Source organism: Octopus sinensis, linkage group LG27, assembly GCF_006345805.1.
Source record: "Octopus sinensis linkage group LG27, ASM634580v1, whole genome shotgun sequence".
Taxonomy (NCBI): domain Eukaryota; kingdom Metazoa; phylum Mollusca; class Cephalopoda; order Octopoda; family Octopodidae; genus Octopus; species Octopus sinensis.
This window is the reverse complement of record NC_043023.1, coordinates 7086433-7103932: the sequence shown is the minus strand read 5'-3', so window position 1 is coordinate 7103932 and position 17500 is coordinate 7086433. Positions and strand designations below refer to the sequence as shown.

General features: G+C 39.0%; 1 protein-coding gene across 4 annotated transcripts in view; it reads right to left on the bottom strand.

The window, feature by feature from the left end:
* The window catches only part of LOC118768162 (guanylate cyclase 32E-like), a 64336-nt gene that overhangs the window by 34513 nt on the left and 12323 nt on the right, over positions 1–17500 (bottom strand). For 3 of the 4 annotated variants that reach the window (XM_036514102.1, XM_036514104.1, XM_036514103.1), the window contains 5 exons: positions 9353–10644; positions 7533–9256; positions 4771–4953; positions 3910–4030; positions 2885–3031 (listed from right to left, as the gene is read on the bottom strand). In XM_036514102.1, coding sequence (XP_036369995.1) covers positions 2885–3031; positions 3910–4030; positions 4771–4953; positions 7533–9256; positions 9353–10616 — 3439 coding nt within the window. In that variant the 5' untranslated portion in view covers positions 10617–10644. The remainder of the gene's footprint in view (positions 1–2884; positions 3032–3909; positions 4031–4770; positions 4954–7532; positions 9257–9352; positions 10645–17500) is intronic. The other variant, XM_036514105.1, reaches the window with a different exon arrangement.

Below are 17500 nucleotides of genomic sequence, written 5' to 3'. Positions count from 1 at the left end.
TAAAACATGAAGAATACAGTGGGTGGCGGGAAGGGGTGGGTAACTGGATGTAGGGGTGTATGGGTATGTCTGCATCTGTGTGTATGTGTGTGTGTGTATGTTTGTGCATGTACGTGTGTCTATGTATATGTGTGCGTATGTATGTGTGTGTGTATGTGAGTATATGTGCATGTATAAGCATAGGAGTGGCTGTGTGGTAAGTAGCTTGCTTACCAACCACATGGTTCCAGGTTCAGTCCCACTGCATGGCACCTTGGGCAAGTGTCTTCTACTATAGCTTCGGGCCGACCAAAGCCTTGTGAGTGAATTTGGTAGACGGAAACTGAAAGAAGCTCGTCGTATATATGTATATATATGTATGTGTGTACGTGTTTGTGTGTCTGTGTTTGTTCCCCCAACATCACTTGACAACTGATGCTGGTGTGTTTACGTCCCCGTAACTTAGCGGTTCGGCAAAAAGTGAACGATAGAATAAGTACTAGGCTTACAAAGAATAAGTCCTGGGGTCGATTTGCTCGACTAAAGGCGGTGCTCCAGCATGGCCACAGTCACATGACTGAAACAAGTAAAGAGTATGTGTGTGTATGTGCATGTTTGTATGTTTGTGTATGTACACATTTGCGTCAGAAATTAATTAGCACTTCTCAAATTTCTACATTTTCTTACATTTTCTTAATTTAATTAACTTATTATCAGAAACGAACTCGTTTTTAATCAAAAATTTATTAAAACATATCCCAGCACACCACATAATTGTTATTAATCGTGAAATTTAGTCAATATTTTGTTGCTCCTCCTTTGGCAGCAATGACAGCTGCAACGCGGGTCGGCATGCTGTCTATGAGTGCCTGCAGGTACTGTGCAGGGATGGCCCCTCATGCAGCAAGAAGTGCCCCAAACAGCTCGTGTCGGTTCCTGTATTGTTGCACATTCAAATCCCTACCCAATCGACTCCAGAGGTTCTCAATAGGGTTCAGGTCAGGTGACTGGCCAGGCCAGTCCATGACCGTCACCCCATGGTCCTTGAAGAAACCGGTTGTGAGCTTGGCTGTGTGGGAAGGCGCGTTGTCCTGCTGGAGCAGTACTCCTCGCCACCAAAGAGGTATCCCGTACTATCTCAACGTACTTTCCTGCGTTGATGTTGCCTTCGATGGCATAGAGCCGCCCAACACCACTGTAGCTGAACGCCCCTCACACCATCAGACCACCCCCACCTTGCTTCATGGTGGGAGCAATGCAGTCTTTGTTGAAGCGCTCACCCCTGCGGCGTCGCACATGGACAGGCTTGTCACTGACGAGACTAAATCGTGACTCGTCAGTGAACATCACTGTCCGCCACTGCTGCACGGTCCACGTCTTATGGGCACGGGCCCAGAGCAGCTGCCTCTTCCGGTTTTGGGCTGTAAGGAGCGGCTTACGGGTGGCCCTACAGGATTTTAGACCAGCTTCCAGTAATCTGGTCGTGACGGTGGTTGTAGACAACTGCTTCCCTGTCATCTTTTGCATCTCCTCCGCCAGTTGCCGGCTCGTTGCCCTTCGGTTGTACAGTGACTTTCGGATCAGCATCCGGTCCTCCCGCTGGGTCGTCAGCCTCTTCCGTCCCCTACCCTTTTTGTCAGCTGCTGATCCGGTTTCCTCGTATTTCTTAAATAAGCACTGAATTGTGCGCCTGGCTACACCAAGTTTTCTGGCTATTGCAACCTCCGACAGCTTCCCACGCCACGAGAGAGCCTCGTACCATCTCTCCAAGGTCATGCGAGGTCTTAGGCCCATCTAGGAATGAACGATAAAAACCAGTTATTTTCATTAAAACTATTCATTTGAATAATGTTATGCTATAACAAAACTGCTATGAGTTATTATTCATTAAACAAAAAAGAAAGAAAGCAGAATTTCTCACCTTATTTGATGTATAACAGAAAGTTTTGTGAACCGGAAGTGACGTCACCAAGCAGAGTGTAGGAGAATTTGTGAGGAAAAAAAATCTTGCAAATACACAAATCAATTAACCTACAAGCTGTTCAAAACGTCTTACGCGATGAGAAAACTTAGTACGGTGTGATTTCGGTCCTTGCGAGGCGCTACCTATATCTATTAAACAAAGGAAGATTTGTCTGCATCCGCACTCCAAGTTGTTGCACTGCTATGTCAACATCATTAGGCTGTAGACTCTCAAACTGCTCTGCAAACAAAGTTACGTCATCGTTCTGCACAACAGTGAACTCGCAACAAAGCAATAGTTCGAGATATGGCCACTAGGTGACAGCAAATACCTTGAGTGAAGAGCAAATCAAGGGTGCTAATTAATTTCTGACGGTAGTGTATGTGTTTGTGTTTATGTGTATGTATGTGTGTGTATATGTGTGTTTGTATGTGTATGTGTGTCTATGTATCGCATCTCTCAGTGCATTATCAATGCATAGAATAGATACGACACTTAGATCACGGATGCTATACACATAGCAATAGACAGACTGAACCTCATCCCTTAAAACCAGGAACTTTTCAGTTGATTTCTTCGACTGAAAACCCTTCAAGGCGGTACTCCAGCATGGCCGCAGTCAAAATGACTGAAACAAGTAAAAATTAAAAAGCACACACACACACACACACAGACTCACACATGCACGCACGCACACAGACACACATAGATACATACACCACAAGGTACAGCAGGGTAGGAGGCACACTAGCATAGCTAGAACATGTGCCACCTCAGGGTGGCCCTTCCATTTTCCACCCCACCCCCCAGACCCCACAAAGGTACACATATTGCGTACAGCAGACCCAAAAGTGGTACCCCTTTAAAAGCACTACCCAGGGTGGCCTACCCCTACCCGCCTCCCCCACTACCTACACCAGTGGGGAGGCACCCTATACTTACCCGCAAGGTACTTGGCTGGGTTGCTGTAATCGTAATAATCCAGATAGACTCCAACCACGAAATACTCTCCACTGTCCAGCAATCCTCTCTCGTACAGGTTAGACATCAGACCAACAGAGTCGTACGACTGGCCCAGCATCACATAGACTGAAATGGGAACAGTAGTAGTAGAAGTAGTAGTAGTAGTAATGTTGTTGTTGGTGGTGGTGGTGATGATGGTAGTAGTAGTGTTAGGGTGTAATAGTAGTAGTAGTAGTAGTAGTAGTAGTAGTAGTAATGGGCGTGGTAGTGATGGTGGTAGTAGTCGTAGTAGTAGTAGTTGTGGTGGTAGTGATGGTGGTAGTAGTAGTGTGGTGGTGGGGTTGATGGTGGTAGTAGTCGTAGTAGTAGTTGTAGTGGTGGGGTTGGTGGTGGTAGTAGTAGTAGTAGTCGTGGTAGTGATGGTTGTAGTAGTAGTGGTGGTGGTGGTGGTAGTAGTAGTAGTAGTCGTGGTGTGATGGTGGTGGTAGTCGTATGCCGTCGAGGTAGTGATGGTGGTAGTAGTAGTAGTATTGGTGGTGGTGGTGGTGGTGGTAGTGAAAGTATTGTTGATTGTGGTGGTGACAATGACGAAAATAGTAACAATGATATGGTGATGATGATGCTGGTGGTGATGATGAGAAGGAGAAGGTGGCGGAGGGTGGTGGCGATGATGATGACAACGATAATTGCGATGACGACTATCATGAGGATGCTGACGAAACTGATGATAAGGATAATGACGATGATGATGATGGTGGTATGGATGATGTTGGTGATGATGATGATGACATCAATAATTGTGATGATGATTATGATGGAGATGTTGATGCTGATGGTGATGATGATGGCAATGATGATATTGATGATGACGATGATGATGATGATGATGAAGATGATGATGATGATGATGTTGGTGATGATGATGATGATGATGAGGATGATGATGATGATGATGATGATGTTGGTGATGACAATGGTGATGGCAACAGTGATGATGGACTTACTGCGTGTGTCCACATAGGTCCGCGAGACAATGTCTGCAAAAGGGTTCTCCACGTGGTTGTGGAAGTAGGGGCCGTCATACATCTCCTGCTGGGTCACCGCTATATTGTTAGCTTCAAGCAACTGCAAACACAGAACAAGAAAAAGAGAAAGAGAGAGAGAGTGTGTGTGTGAGTGTATATATATACTCTTTTACTCATTTGACTTTGGCCATGCTGGAGCACCGCCTTTAGTCGAGCAAATCAACCCCACGACTTATTCTTTGTAAGCCCAGTACTTATTCGTTACAGAGACGTAAACACACCAGCATCGGTTGTCAAGCGATGTTGGGGCGACAAACACAAACACACAAACATATACACACACATACATATATATATACATATATACGACGGGCTTCTTTCAGTTTCTGTCTACCAAATCCACTCACAAGGCTCTGGTTGGCCCGAGACTATAGTAGAAGACACCTGCCCAAGGTGCGACGCAGTGGGACTGAACCCGGAACCATAAGGTTCGTAAGCAAGCTACTTACCACACAGCCACTCCTACACCTATACACAGCCACTCCTACGCCTATACACATAATATTATACACATATAATATTATATTATATGCTTATGCGCATATATATATATATTTAAAATCTAATTCGCAGAGTAAATTTCTTTCTCCTTCCACCTCTTTCCAAAAAAGCCCTTAAAAAGAGTCAAACACACATTACCCTTCTTTCTATGACTAACCAATCCCGCCCCATCAAATTTTAAAAGCAAAAACAAAAATTACCCAATTTGTTGCGCAGTGGGATTGAACCTAGACCCACTCAGCCACACTAGGAATTCAGAAAATGGCGTTAATTACTAACCTTGACGATAGCCTCAGCTGTGAACTGGAACTCCATTTCATCTGAATAGACAAAGGTGACCTTTGTCCACTGAAAGGTCAATAAGAGAGATGCGACACTCTGAGAGATTTGGGCCTCTGTGGGTTTGGTCCGGATGAAGGTTGGGTACCGCTGTTTGTCACTGACTGTGTAGTCTGAGCAATACTTGAAAAGATATAGATGTACAACATTATATATATATGTGTGTGCGTGTGTGTGTGTCTATTAGAAAGGGAAACCAAAGCAATAAATTGAACAATTAAATAATTTTATAATTTAATCATTAACTGATAAATCAAATTAAATTTAATTATTCTATAGAAACAACTGACACATCTCATAAATTACAGTTTCCACTCCATTGATATAAACAAGTTTTTCAAGAATAATAAAACACTGTTTAAATATAATGAAGTTTCATCAGATTGACATATCTTCTCAAATATCTCACGAAAAATACCAATTGAAAATTTTTATAACTGCTAATGCTTTTCAAAAAACAGAAAAGCGCTTTTTGAGAGCGAGCTTAATCATAAATAAATAATCTAACTGCAATTTTGTAAATCTATTAATATCTAGTTCTATAACCGATTTTGTTGCATAATACATACATTCATATAGACATGTTTATATATATTTATATATACACATGTACACCTATCCATTTATGTACATATACATACATATACAAGGGTAGTGGGTAGCGAATTTCTTCACTACTTCAGGGAGTGACGACCCTGCTTGACACGAGTCCCGGGCTCAGCTGCCTCCAGCTGACAGTACCCGGTATGGGCCCTATCCAGGGTTACGGAAAGGAGACAACCTTCAAAGAAATCCGGAGTGAAGCCCCGAAGGTGGTTTAGTGTTCGACTCGACACTCTTCCAGCAGCTCTTGCAACCAAGCTGGTGCCAAACATAATGCTCTACACCCCTTTGGACTACGTCAGCAAGGTTGAGAGAGGAATCCTGACGATTGGGCTATGCAGGATTTTCTTGCATCTAGCCCAGGCCTGCGCGAAACTGGAGAGGACACTTCAGTGTTGCTGTAAAAAGCGGAAGAAAAACACGGGAGGTAGCAGTCACGAGTGATAAGTCCATTCAGATTGACATAAGATATGGGCGCTACAGGTTACCTCTGATGGTGGGAGGGATCCCCGTGTCCCACCTCAAGCTGGGCAGCCCCCAGTTAATAAGGTGCTGACCCACCACAGGCCACCTGCTTCATTGGGTGCTTGGAGCTAAGAGTTTGACTTGAAAAACGGCCTGCAACCTCTGCACCAGGCAAACAACTAAAAGACAAGAAACCACCAGTCCTGCGGTTAGCAAGCTGGAATGTCAGGACCATGTGCCCTGGAATATCTGATGATCTACTCAGGGTTGAAGACACAAGAAAGACGGCCATCATTGACCGTGAACTAAAGAGGCTTAACATAGACATTGCTGGACTGCAGGAGACAAGACTCTCCTCAAATTGCAAACTCAGAGAACAGGATTTCACCTTCTTTTGGCAGGGAAGCGATCCAGAAGAACCTCGTCAGCATGGTGTTGGCTTTGCAGTGAGAAACTCATTACTCTCTTCAATAGAACCAACATATACATATATACGTACGTATACATACATGCATATTCACATACACATTTATGTACGTATGTAAGGATGTATGCATGTATATGTACGTGTATGTATATGTATATATAGTTCAATTAGAGGTTAAATAAGCCTCATTAAGGGATAATGATATCCAATGAATTTACTGGTTTATTACCTATTATTTATTTTGAATATTGGTTTTAATATTCAAAAACAGATAATTAAATAAAGCGAGGTTTATATTTATTTTTAAAAGATAAGAAAATAGAGATAAATCAATTAATAATTATATTTATTAATTACAAAAATAGACATAATCTCTGACAGCTGTTTCGATTCAGACTTTAAAAATTAAATAAAATAATTAAACCATTATAAAGTTGAATCTCGTCGGAGATAGAAAAAAGATATACCATTACATTTTTATATTTTCATGTGTTAAGTGTATGGAGCACTTCAGCTAACTAATTAATTATTTTAATTATTATAATTATCTTAATTAATTTTTGAAGTCTGAATCGAAACGGCTATCAGGAATTATGTCTATTTTTGTAATTAATGAATATAATTATTAATTGATTTATCTCTATTTTTATTTTCTTATTTTTATTTTATATATCAGGTCATCCCATACTATACACTAGATTATGTAGTCCTAGATACACTATGTCTGAATAATAGATGGGATGGTCACATCTGGAACATTTTTGGTCATAGGTCTGTGTCCTAGATCAGGATGACCTAGGGCTAAATAACAACTACAGCTACTAATAATAGCTACTATACATTAGATAATATAGTCCTAGATACACTGTCTGAATAATAGATGGGATGGTCACTACTGGAACAACTTTGATCATAGATGTAATGATTAAGACTGATTTGGTGTCAGGGTGGGGTGGTTGAAGAAAAACTTAGCCATTAAAGAACGGTTGAATGGGGTGGTTGAAGAACAACATCAGACAATGTAGTCTTAGATACACTATGTCTGAATGGAAGGTCATAGTTCCACTACGGTTGACCCAGGGCTAAACAACAACAAAAGTGACAACAGCAGTTGTTGCAGTAACAGCAACGACAATATACTAGAAACAACGGAGACGCAAAAGGTTTGTGCAAAAATAGAAAAAGGTGTAGTAAACCATATACTCACATAAGATAACATTGGTACATTGAAGACAGCGGCAATTCTGGCCTCATATAGGCATGTCTCTTGGGGACCAATGTAAGCTGAAATGTTGGCATCAAGCAGCAGCGTTGTTTTACGAATGCTTTCCGATTCCTCACCGTAAGTCTCCTGTGGTATGAATTCCAATCGGTGTTCAGGAAGTATCGATGGGTCGCTATTGATCTCGGCCACTGCTAGGCTCAGAGCTCCAGAAATTGCCTGGCCTGGCCTTCGATAATATTCGTCTCCACTTCTTTTACTACTACTAGTACTACTACCACTGCTACTGCTACGCCTGTATATTTTGCTGTTCTCTCTTCTCATTGTTCTGGTCTGGGAGCCAGTCAGATAACCCAGACGGATCACATTTGGAGCTTCCAATTTGTCTCTTGTCGTCCAAGCCCCTGTATCGCTTTGAATTATGTCTGACTCCAGTTCGATCATCGAAGGGTAGCTATCATCATATGTAAAATTCTTTTGCCCAAATTCTCCATCTCCTGACTCTTCTTCTTCATCTTCTTCTCCTTCTTCTTGCTCTCCTTCTATTCCTCCCCGTTCTCTTTTTCGTTCACCGATGTCGTCTGGAGGGTCGCCAATGGAAGTTCTATTAGTATGTCTAAATGATAGAAACTGCTGCGCATCATACGCATATGTGCTATCACGAAAAGTGTCGTCTTCTCGCGAAAGTTTTCCATGCGAGTAAGATCTCTCGTTCTTCATTAATGGCTGAATTCCTCTCTCTGTAATGGGTAAGCCATGAAGAACGTTTGTCTGATGTTCTCTTCTTCCTTCTGCTGGTGTTGGCAAACCTTCAAGAGAGTTTGACTGATGCATATCGCCTTTTTTTACTGCTGAGGACAAACCTTCATAAGATTTCGTCGGATGTGAGCCTCCTCTCTCTGTTGTTGAAGGTAACTCTTTAAGGAGATTTAGCTGATGTACACTTCTGTCTGTTGTTAAGGGTAAATCTTCAAGGGGACTCGTCTGGTATACGCTTTCTCTCTGTATTGCGGAGGGTGAATCTTTACAGGAGTTATTCTGACATAAGCGTTTTCTCTCTGTTGCTGATGGTAACTTTACGAGGGGACTTGTCGGGTGTACACCCTCTCTCACCGTAGTTGAGGGCAAACTTCCGAAGGGATCTACTTTGCTAAACCTTCCACCATCACTGGAGTCATTTGTTGCGTTTCTATTATTAGATATGGCCTTCGGGAAAAAAGCAGAATTTTCTTTACCAAGAATTTTGTTGGTTATCCATCTCCTGTAACTAGTGAAATTCGCTACTGATAGACTTTTGGAGGTATTCATATCGGAAATAACAGCATTTATTTTACCGGATCTCTTGTCATACCCTTTCTTGTAACCTGAAGAATTTGTTCTCGGAGTTACGTTACTATCATCTGCCAGAAAAACTTTAACGTCCTTTATATCAAGGCTTTGGTTTGCTTTCCACTTATAACCAAAGTTCTTTGATTGAGGTACAATGTTAGTTTTGTCTCTTTGGAAAATATCTGAGTCGTTTTTATTGAAATGTCTGTCTGTTTGACCCTCATCGTCAGAACTCTTTCTATGCAATATAACGCTAGTATTTTCTCTTTGGGGAATATCTGTGTTGTTTTTATTAATATGTCTATCAGTTTGTTTCTCATAACCAGAGCCATTTTTATGTGGGACAATATCAGTTTCGTCTGTTTGGAAAATGTCTGTGTAATTTTTATTTAAATGTTTGTCTCCTTGTCTCTCATAATCATAACTGTTTGTATATGGTATAACACTAGTATTTTCGCTTTGGAAGATATCCGTGTCATTTTTATGGAAGTGTCTGTCTGTATCTGTCTCGTAATTAGAGACATTTGTTTGTGGGGCAATGTCAGTTTGATTTCTTTGGAAAACACGTGTGTCGTTTTTAGTGAAATATCTGTCTATTTGTCTCTCATAAGCAGAGCCATTTGCATGTGGTATAGCACCAGTATGACTTCTTTGGAAGACATCTGTATCGTTTCCGTCGAGATGTCTGTCTGTTTTTCTCTTGGAAATGGAGCCATTTGCATTTGGAATATTGTCAGTATAGTCTCTTTGGAAAGCATCTGTGTCATTTTTATCGAAATGTCTGTCTGTTCGTCTCGTGTAATCAGAATCATTTGCCTGTGGTGTAATGTTTGTATGGCCACTTTGGGAAGCATCTGTGCTGTTTTTATCGGGGGGTATGTCTATTTGTCCATCGGAAATGGAGTTATTTGTATGTGATATATTATCAGTATGGTCTCGAAGCACACCCGTGTCATTTTTATTGGGGTTTCTGTCTGTTCGTCTCTTGTAACTAGGTCTATGTGTTTGAGGTGTTACGTCACTCTCGTCTGCTTTGAAAACACTTGCATTCACTTTGCTACGATTTTTGGCTGTTCGTCTCTTATAGCTGGAGGTATTTTCTTTTGACAAAGCACCACTGCTGTCGCTTTGGATAGCACTTGAGTCCATTTTGTCCAGATCTCCCTCTGTTTCTCTCGAAGAACTGAAGCTATCGTCAGCGGTGAAAACCTCGCCTGGCTTTGATTCCTGCCTGCTAACGTTTGTCAAACATTTCGTTGGCTTCGACAATGTCATGTCGTCCATCTCGGAGTTGCTCAACCCTGAACCCTGCAAGGAATTGGTTGGTGTCTGTTGAGGAGGTGGAAGTTCAGCAGTTGGTGTAAGCCGAGTCATAATAATCCCTTTGTCAGGCTGCGGGGTTCTTGTTATCATCGCCATTGTTCGTGGTGACGAATCAGAATGAACAACAGCAGTGGCAGCAGCAGAAACACTTACAGCAGTTGTGGCGCTGTGTGATGGTATTGATGGGGTCATCGCAGAAGCTGTTATATGATTGGTCAATGAGGAAATCACAAGAATTAAGCAGAGACTCCGAAGACGAATCGGTGACATCTTAAAATCATTGCTGTGAGGCCATCGACAGCGAACCTTTGGTGATGTGGTGCCTGATGCAGGGAGGATAGGTAACCAGCTAACTGACTGACTGCGATGGACGGTGGATCTTTGCTCTTTAGAATGACACCATTGTTGGCTTGACATTTCATTGGCTGTTCAACTGACCAATGAACTGCAAGAAAAGACAAAATGAAAATAAAGCTTTTAAAATTAATAATATATATATAAAAGTGAAGTTGTGTGGTGTCTGTCTCCTACGATTTAGATTCCTAACTACTCCCACATTTTGCGGTGCAGTTTAACCAAAAGCGGGTATCTTATAGTCGTGATTCATATCGAGCCCTTCTGGGTATTAGCGCGCGTCTACGATGAGTCTACAATTTAAAAAGAAAATTACCATCATTTTTTTCAATTTTAAAGCATTTTTCGCTATTATATAAGGGAAGTAACTCTCTAAAAATGTCTACGATGAGTCAACGATTTAAAAAAAATTTACCATCATTTTTTTTTCCATTTTTAATGCATTTTTTAACTATTTTTGGCTATAACTCTCTAAAAATGCTTATATAGTTATTTCCCTTACAAACCCGAGCAACGCCGGGCGATACTGCTAGTAATACATAAATATATTGTTGGCTTGACATTTGATTGGCTGTTCAACTGACCAATGAACTGCAAGGAAAGACAAAACGGAAATAAAGCTTTTTAAATTAATGATATAAATAATATATATAAATATATACATATATACATACATATATGTACATACCTACATCTATATGTATATATACATGCATATATGGGTACAGGACACCAAAAAAAAACGTTGAACACAATGAGAAACGAAAACATAAAAACAAAAACATGGAAACGAACATTTGTTTTCAAACAATGAAAAAACAGAGTACAAGACATACAACACAAGGAATATTCCCCTTCTTCAGTTGTCCCTGTTTCGTCTACTCTGTGTTTGTCATCATTATCATCATCATCACCACTACAACCACCACCACCACCACCACCACCACCACCATCATCATCACCACTGTTTAACGTCTACTTTCCTATGCTTGCATGGGTCAGACAGAAATTGCTGAAGCAGATTTTCTGCGATCGGATGCCCTTCCTGTCACCAACCCTTGCCTGTTTCCACACAAGGTAATGTTTCCCCATGGACAGACATGTCTTTCATGAAAGACTCAAAATGAATAAGTTCGTTTGTATGATGATGATGCCTATTGAAGATCACATGATATCAAGATAAGGGTATACACACACACACGCACACACGCACAAACACACACACACACACATATATATACACACGTATATGCACACACATTTATATATATATATATATATTCGTTTGTTATTTTATAATAATTACTGGTATCCTTATATATTACTATATTTTATATCTTATATGTAAAGCATATGTTATATATGTATGTATATTCTTGTAATTATCAGTTTAGTAAATAAATAAGTTAACATAATATAATGTCTAAAAGTTGATGAACCACCTATTGATCCCCTCCATTTTCTTATTGCTATATATATATATATAATATATATATATATATATATATATATATATATATATATATATATATACATTCTTATTCTTTTATTCTTTTACTTGTTTCAGTCATTTGACTGCGGCCATGCTGGAGCACCGCCTTTAGTCAAGCAAATCGACCCTGGGACTTATTCTTTGTAAGCCCAGTACTTATTCTTTCGTTCTCTTTTGCCGAACCGCTAAGTGACGGGGACTTAACACACCAGCATTGGTTGTCAAGCAATGCTAGGGGGACAAACACAGACATACACACACACACACACACATATATATATATATATACATATATACGACAGGCTTCTTTCAGTTTCCGTCTACCAAATCCACTCACAAGGCATTGGTTGGCCCGAGGTTATAGCAGAAGACACTTGTCCAAGATGCCACGCATATATAATATATATATGTGTGTGTGTGTGTGTGTGTGTGTGTGTGTGGTGTAAACAGGATTAGCAGTTATAGTAACTGATTAAGGGATAAAAATATCTGTATATACTATCCATATGCATTACCTGTATTATACCTGGGTAAGGGTGTGCAGGCACATGAAGTATCGATTGTCTTATTGAACAAATGAAATATTGAAAATTAAATATTAAATGTCTATTCTCATTGGACTAGTATACTTTCTTACATTTAAGCATTCATCAGGTTCAGATATACATATACACTGCTGAGACCCCCTTTGGTCATGACTGACTATGGGATTGCATCTAGAAAGTTACCCTCCCAGGCACAAGTCCAGGTAAGGTTGTTTATGGAAAACCAGTGGTCACCCATGCATACCGGCCTCCTCTCTCCACGCCACTGATGTTATCCAAGGGAAAGGCAAAGGGGCCAATACAGCTTGGCAACAGAGACGTCGCACCTCATTTCTACAGATGAATGAACTGGAGCAACGTAAAATAAAGTGTCTTGCTCAAGAACACAACACGCAGCCTGATCCGGGATTCGAACTCACAACCTCACGATCATAAGCTCAACGCTCTAACCACTGAGCCATACACCTTCACATATAAGACATATAAGAAACATATTCCATATTTAATACATACAAGCAGGAACAAAGAAAAATGCCTGAACAACAACGATGATATTAATATCTGGCTTATTTTACCTTATAATAAGCAGATCAAGACTAATCTTATCCGTGTAATTCGTTCAATCATGGATAATCATTTCACTTCTAATAAATGTAATACAATAATTAATAAGGGTTGGATTTTCGGTAACTAAAAACCTGTTTAGCCATATATCATCTTTTAATAATGTAAAACTTGATACACATTACACAAATAGAAGTAATCCCCCTTCAACTAAGAACACAAATAATATCCAATTAATCAAAAACGCCAACAATATTACATCTATTCAGCACATGAATAATAATGCAAATGTAATTAACACATCTATTAATTATTTAAATGATTTCTGTGATTGTAGGGTTAACGAAAAATGTAAATTTAACAACTGGCGCAGGAGTGGCTGTGTGGTATGTAGCTTGCTTATGAACCACATGGTTCCGGGTTCAGTCCCACTGTGTGGCACCTTGGGCAAGTGTCTTCTACTATAGCCTTGGGCCAACCAAAGCCTTGTGAGTGGATTTGGTAGACAAAAACCGAAAGAAGCCTGTCATAAAATCCCAAATTTTATTTAACTTGCTTTGCGGGAAGGACTGTTTCAACGAAGTTGCGTCTTGTCCTTGCCTTCGCAACATGGAGTTGTTGAAACAGGGACAACTGAAGAAGGGGAATATTCTTTGTGTTGTATGTCTCGTTTCTCTGTTTGTTTTTTTCGTTGTTCGAAAAAAGTTAATTTCTACGTTTTTGTTTTTATGTTTTCGTTTCTCATTGTGTCCAACGTTTTTTCGATATCCTGTATTCATATATGCTGTATATATACATATGTGTATGTATATATGCATATATTTATATATTATTTATATTATTATATGATCGAACACCACACATCATTTTCCAAGTACATATATATATATGTGTGTGTGTATATATACATATATATATATATATATATATATATATATATATGTGTGTGTGTGTGTGTTGTGTGTGTATATATATATATATCATCATCATCATCATCGTTTAGCGTCCGATGATGATGATGATGATGATGATATATATATATATATATATATATATATATATATATATATATATATAATATATATATATATATGTGTGTGGTGTGTGTGTGTGTGTGTGTGTGTTGTGTGTGTTTGTGTGTCCGTATTTGTCCCCCTAGCATTGCTTGACAACCGATGCTGGTGTGTTTATATCCCCGTCACTTAGCAGTTCAGCAAAAGAAACCGATAGAATAATTACTAGGCTTACAAAGAATAAGTCCTGGGGGACGATTTGCTCGACTAAAGTCGATGCTCCAGCCAAATGACTGAAACAAGTAAATGAGTAAAAGTATAAAAGAATTATTGTAAATGAAAGAGCCCAGTATGCCAGTCAAACGTTGAAGCATAAAGCAATAATTCCATTTATATTGGAGCAACTGTGTGTTATGTGAAATCTTGACTTATGAACCATGAGATCTTCTTCAGAAATGTTAATAAAAGAAATAGCTCAGGCCTTAGTAAATTTATTTGGAAACTAAAAGATAGCAATATTAATTATAAGATCAATTGGAAAATTTTAACCCGTGCTAACGCGTATTGCCCACTCTTTTACTCTTTTACTTGTTTCAGTCATTTGACTGCGGCCATGCTGGAGCACCGCCTTTAGTCGAGCTGTGTAGTTGGTTAGCAAGCTACTTACCACACAGCCACTCCTGCGCCTATCTGTTCACTTTGTCTGGATGAAGCATAAACTTTTAAATGATAGAAACGAGGAAATTTCCCCATACTTACATGTACACAAATATATTTTTTCCAAATATAATTACCATAAAAACTCATGTAATTTGTGCACCTGTGTAATTTACGCAGGTGATTTTCAGGATAGAAATTGTTAACAAAAGCTTCTACTTGTGTAAAATTCGCACCCAAAAATTTTCAAAATTGCCAATATGGCCAGGGGAAAAAGGTTCTAAATTTAGTTGTATTTATGATTAGATTTTATTAAATTTTCATTAAATAAAAATAACTTCTGTTTAACAGGTATCACATTGAAAGCTATTAAATTACAAAGTGTTTGTGTTTATAGTAAACTTGTAGTGACGCCTGGTTCCAGATGCCATTTTGGAATTTTCATCCACACATGTACAAGGATTAGAGCCTTCTGAAAAGCCTCCCAGAAGCCCCTTATATGCCTGCACAGTCATCAGCAGCAGCTAGACTTGACCACTATTCTCTCTCTCTCTGTGTCTTTACCCCTGCTATTATAAATCGGCATGACCTTTCCGGACAACCCAATATATGCCAACATTAAAATTACTTATAAGCATTCTGCAGATTATTTGGTAACCCACCATTAATACTTTGTCCATATTTAAGTTATACATATAATACCTTTTTTAAACCCATATTATTATTATGCTTATTAATACATTTAAAAATTTTTTTAATTTTTAAAATTTACTTCAAACTTTAATTTTAAATTTTAATCTCAATTTACCTTAACTTATTACAATATATTATAATATCCCCTTCATTGTTAATTGTAATATATGTATCTTCTACAGACATGTGGTGTAGTGGTTAATATAAAATTATTCTCTCTCTGTTTATTTCCCGGTGTTCCTTTCTGTTGAAGAGCATAGGCTCGAAACATAAAAGACTTTCTCACTTCCTGAGCATTAAACTAATACATCTGTTTGTTGTTTACACACCTGTCTTTGTCTTTTGTTTTTTTTGTAATTTCAACTATATATATATATATGGTATATATAATAATATATAATATATAATATATATATATATATTATATATATATATATATATATATATATATATATATATATATATATATATGTGTGTATGTATGTATACACAGGGTTGGCCAAAAGTCACCCGACAGTAAATCAAAATTCCATAAATACTCTCTGTAATTCTGTGCTGACTTGAATGGGAAAATGTGTCACTCAAGAAGGACTTCAATTTGAATAATTTTCATGATGTTTCATGTTTAGATGCTTTTATGAAATTCATTCAGTTGTTTAACATAAATAAATCTTGGAAGTAAATGGTTTTGATTTTACTGTCAGGGGACTATTAGCCAACCCTATATATATATATATAATATATGTGTGTGTGTGTGTTTATGTGTGTGTGTGTGTGTGTGTGTGTGTGTGTGTGTGTGTGTATACAGACACAACAGGCCTCTTTCAGTGGTCCACATTATACAAATAATTTGGAGTTTGAATAATTTCATATGCCCCAGGGAGAAAAAGGAATGTGACATTTTGAGTTGTCTTAGTACAAGGGAGAGAGAGAGAGATTGAAAGAGAACAAGAGAAAAAGATAGAAAGAGAGGGAAAACGAGAACAAGCATGAGAGAGAGAGGATGAGGGAAGGAGAGAAAGAGAGAAACAGAGAAGCTGAAAGAGAGAAAGACAAAGAGAGAGAGAAAGAGAGTGAAAGCAAGAACAGGGGTGAAAGAGAGAGGAAGAGGGAAAAGAAAGAAGGAAGGAAGGAAGGAAGGAAGGCAGAAAGAAAGAATGACAGGAAGGAAGGAAAGAAGGAAGCAAGACAGAGAGAAACAAAAGAAGGAAGGAAGAAAGAAATAGAAAAGGAAAGAGGGAGAAAGCATGAAAATGAGAGGGACAAAGAAATAAAAACACTTCAACTGATGATACTCATTCGTTTTTCCTTCAATTCTTTCATTCAATCTCATTCATTTCATTCGCGTAATATATCCCTTTTCCCCCCATGTTAGCATAGGTTTAAATGTGGACATATCTGGGGGAGGATTAGACAACTGGATGCTCTTCCTGTCAACAACATCCATTTATTAAAAGGTGAGGGATTTTTGTTTTTATTTTCAAAAGTAAATGGTTACCAACAATAATACCAACAAGGAATGTAAACAACGTGTTACTATTTTGCTCTTTTGCACATACACACATGCATGTATACACACACATGCTAGCCACACACACACACATGCACACAAATAAAAGCAAAAACAAACATGCATATATATAGGCGCAGGAGTGGTTGTGTGGTAGCTTGCTTACCAACCACATGGTTCCAGGTTCAGTCCCACTGCGTGGTACCTTGGGCAAGTGTCTGCTACTATAGCCTCAGGCTGACCAAATCCTTGTGAGTGGATTTGGTACACAGAAACTGAAAGAAGCCCGTCGTATATATGCATATATATATATATATATGTATGTGTGTGTGTGTTTGTGTGTCTGTGTTTGTCCCCCTAGCATTGCTTGACAACCGATGCTGGTGTGTTTACGTCCCCGTCACTTAGCGGTTCGGCAAAAGGAGCCTGATAGAATAAGTACTGGGCTTACAAAAGAATAAGTCCTCGTAGTG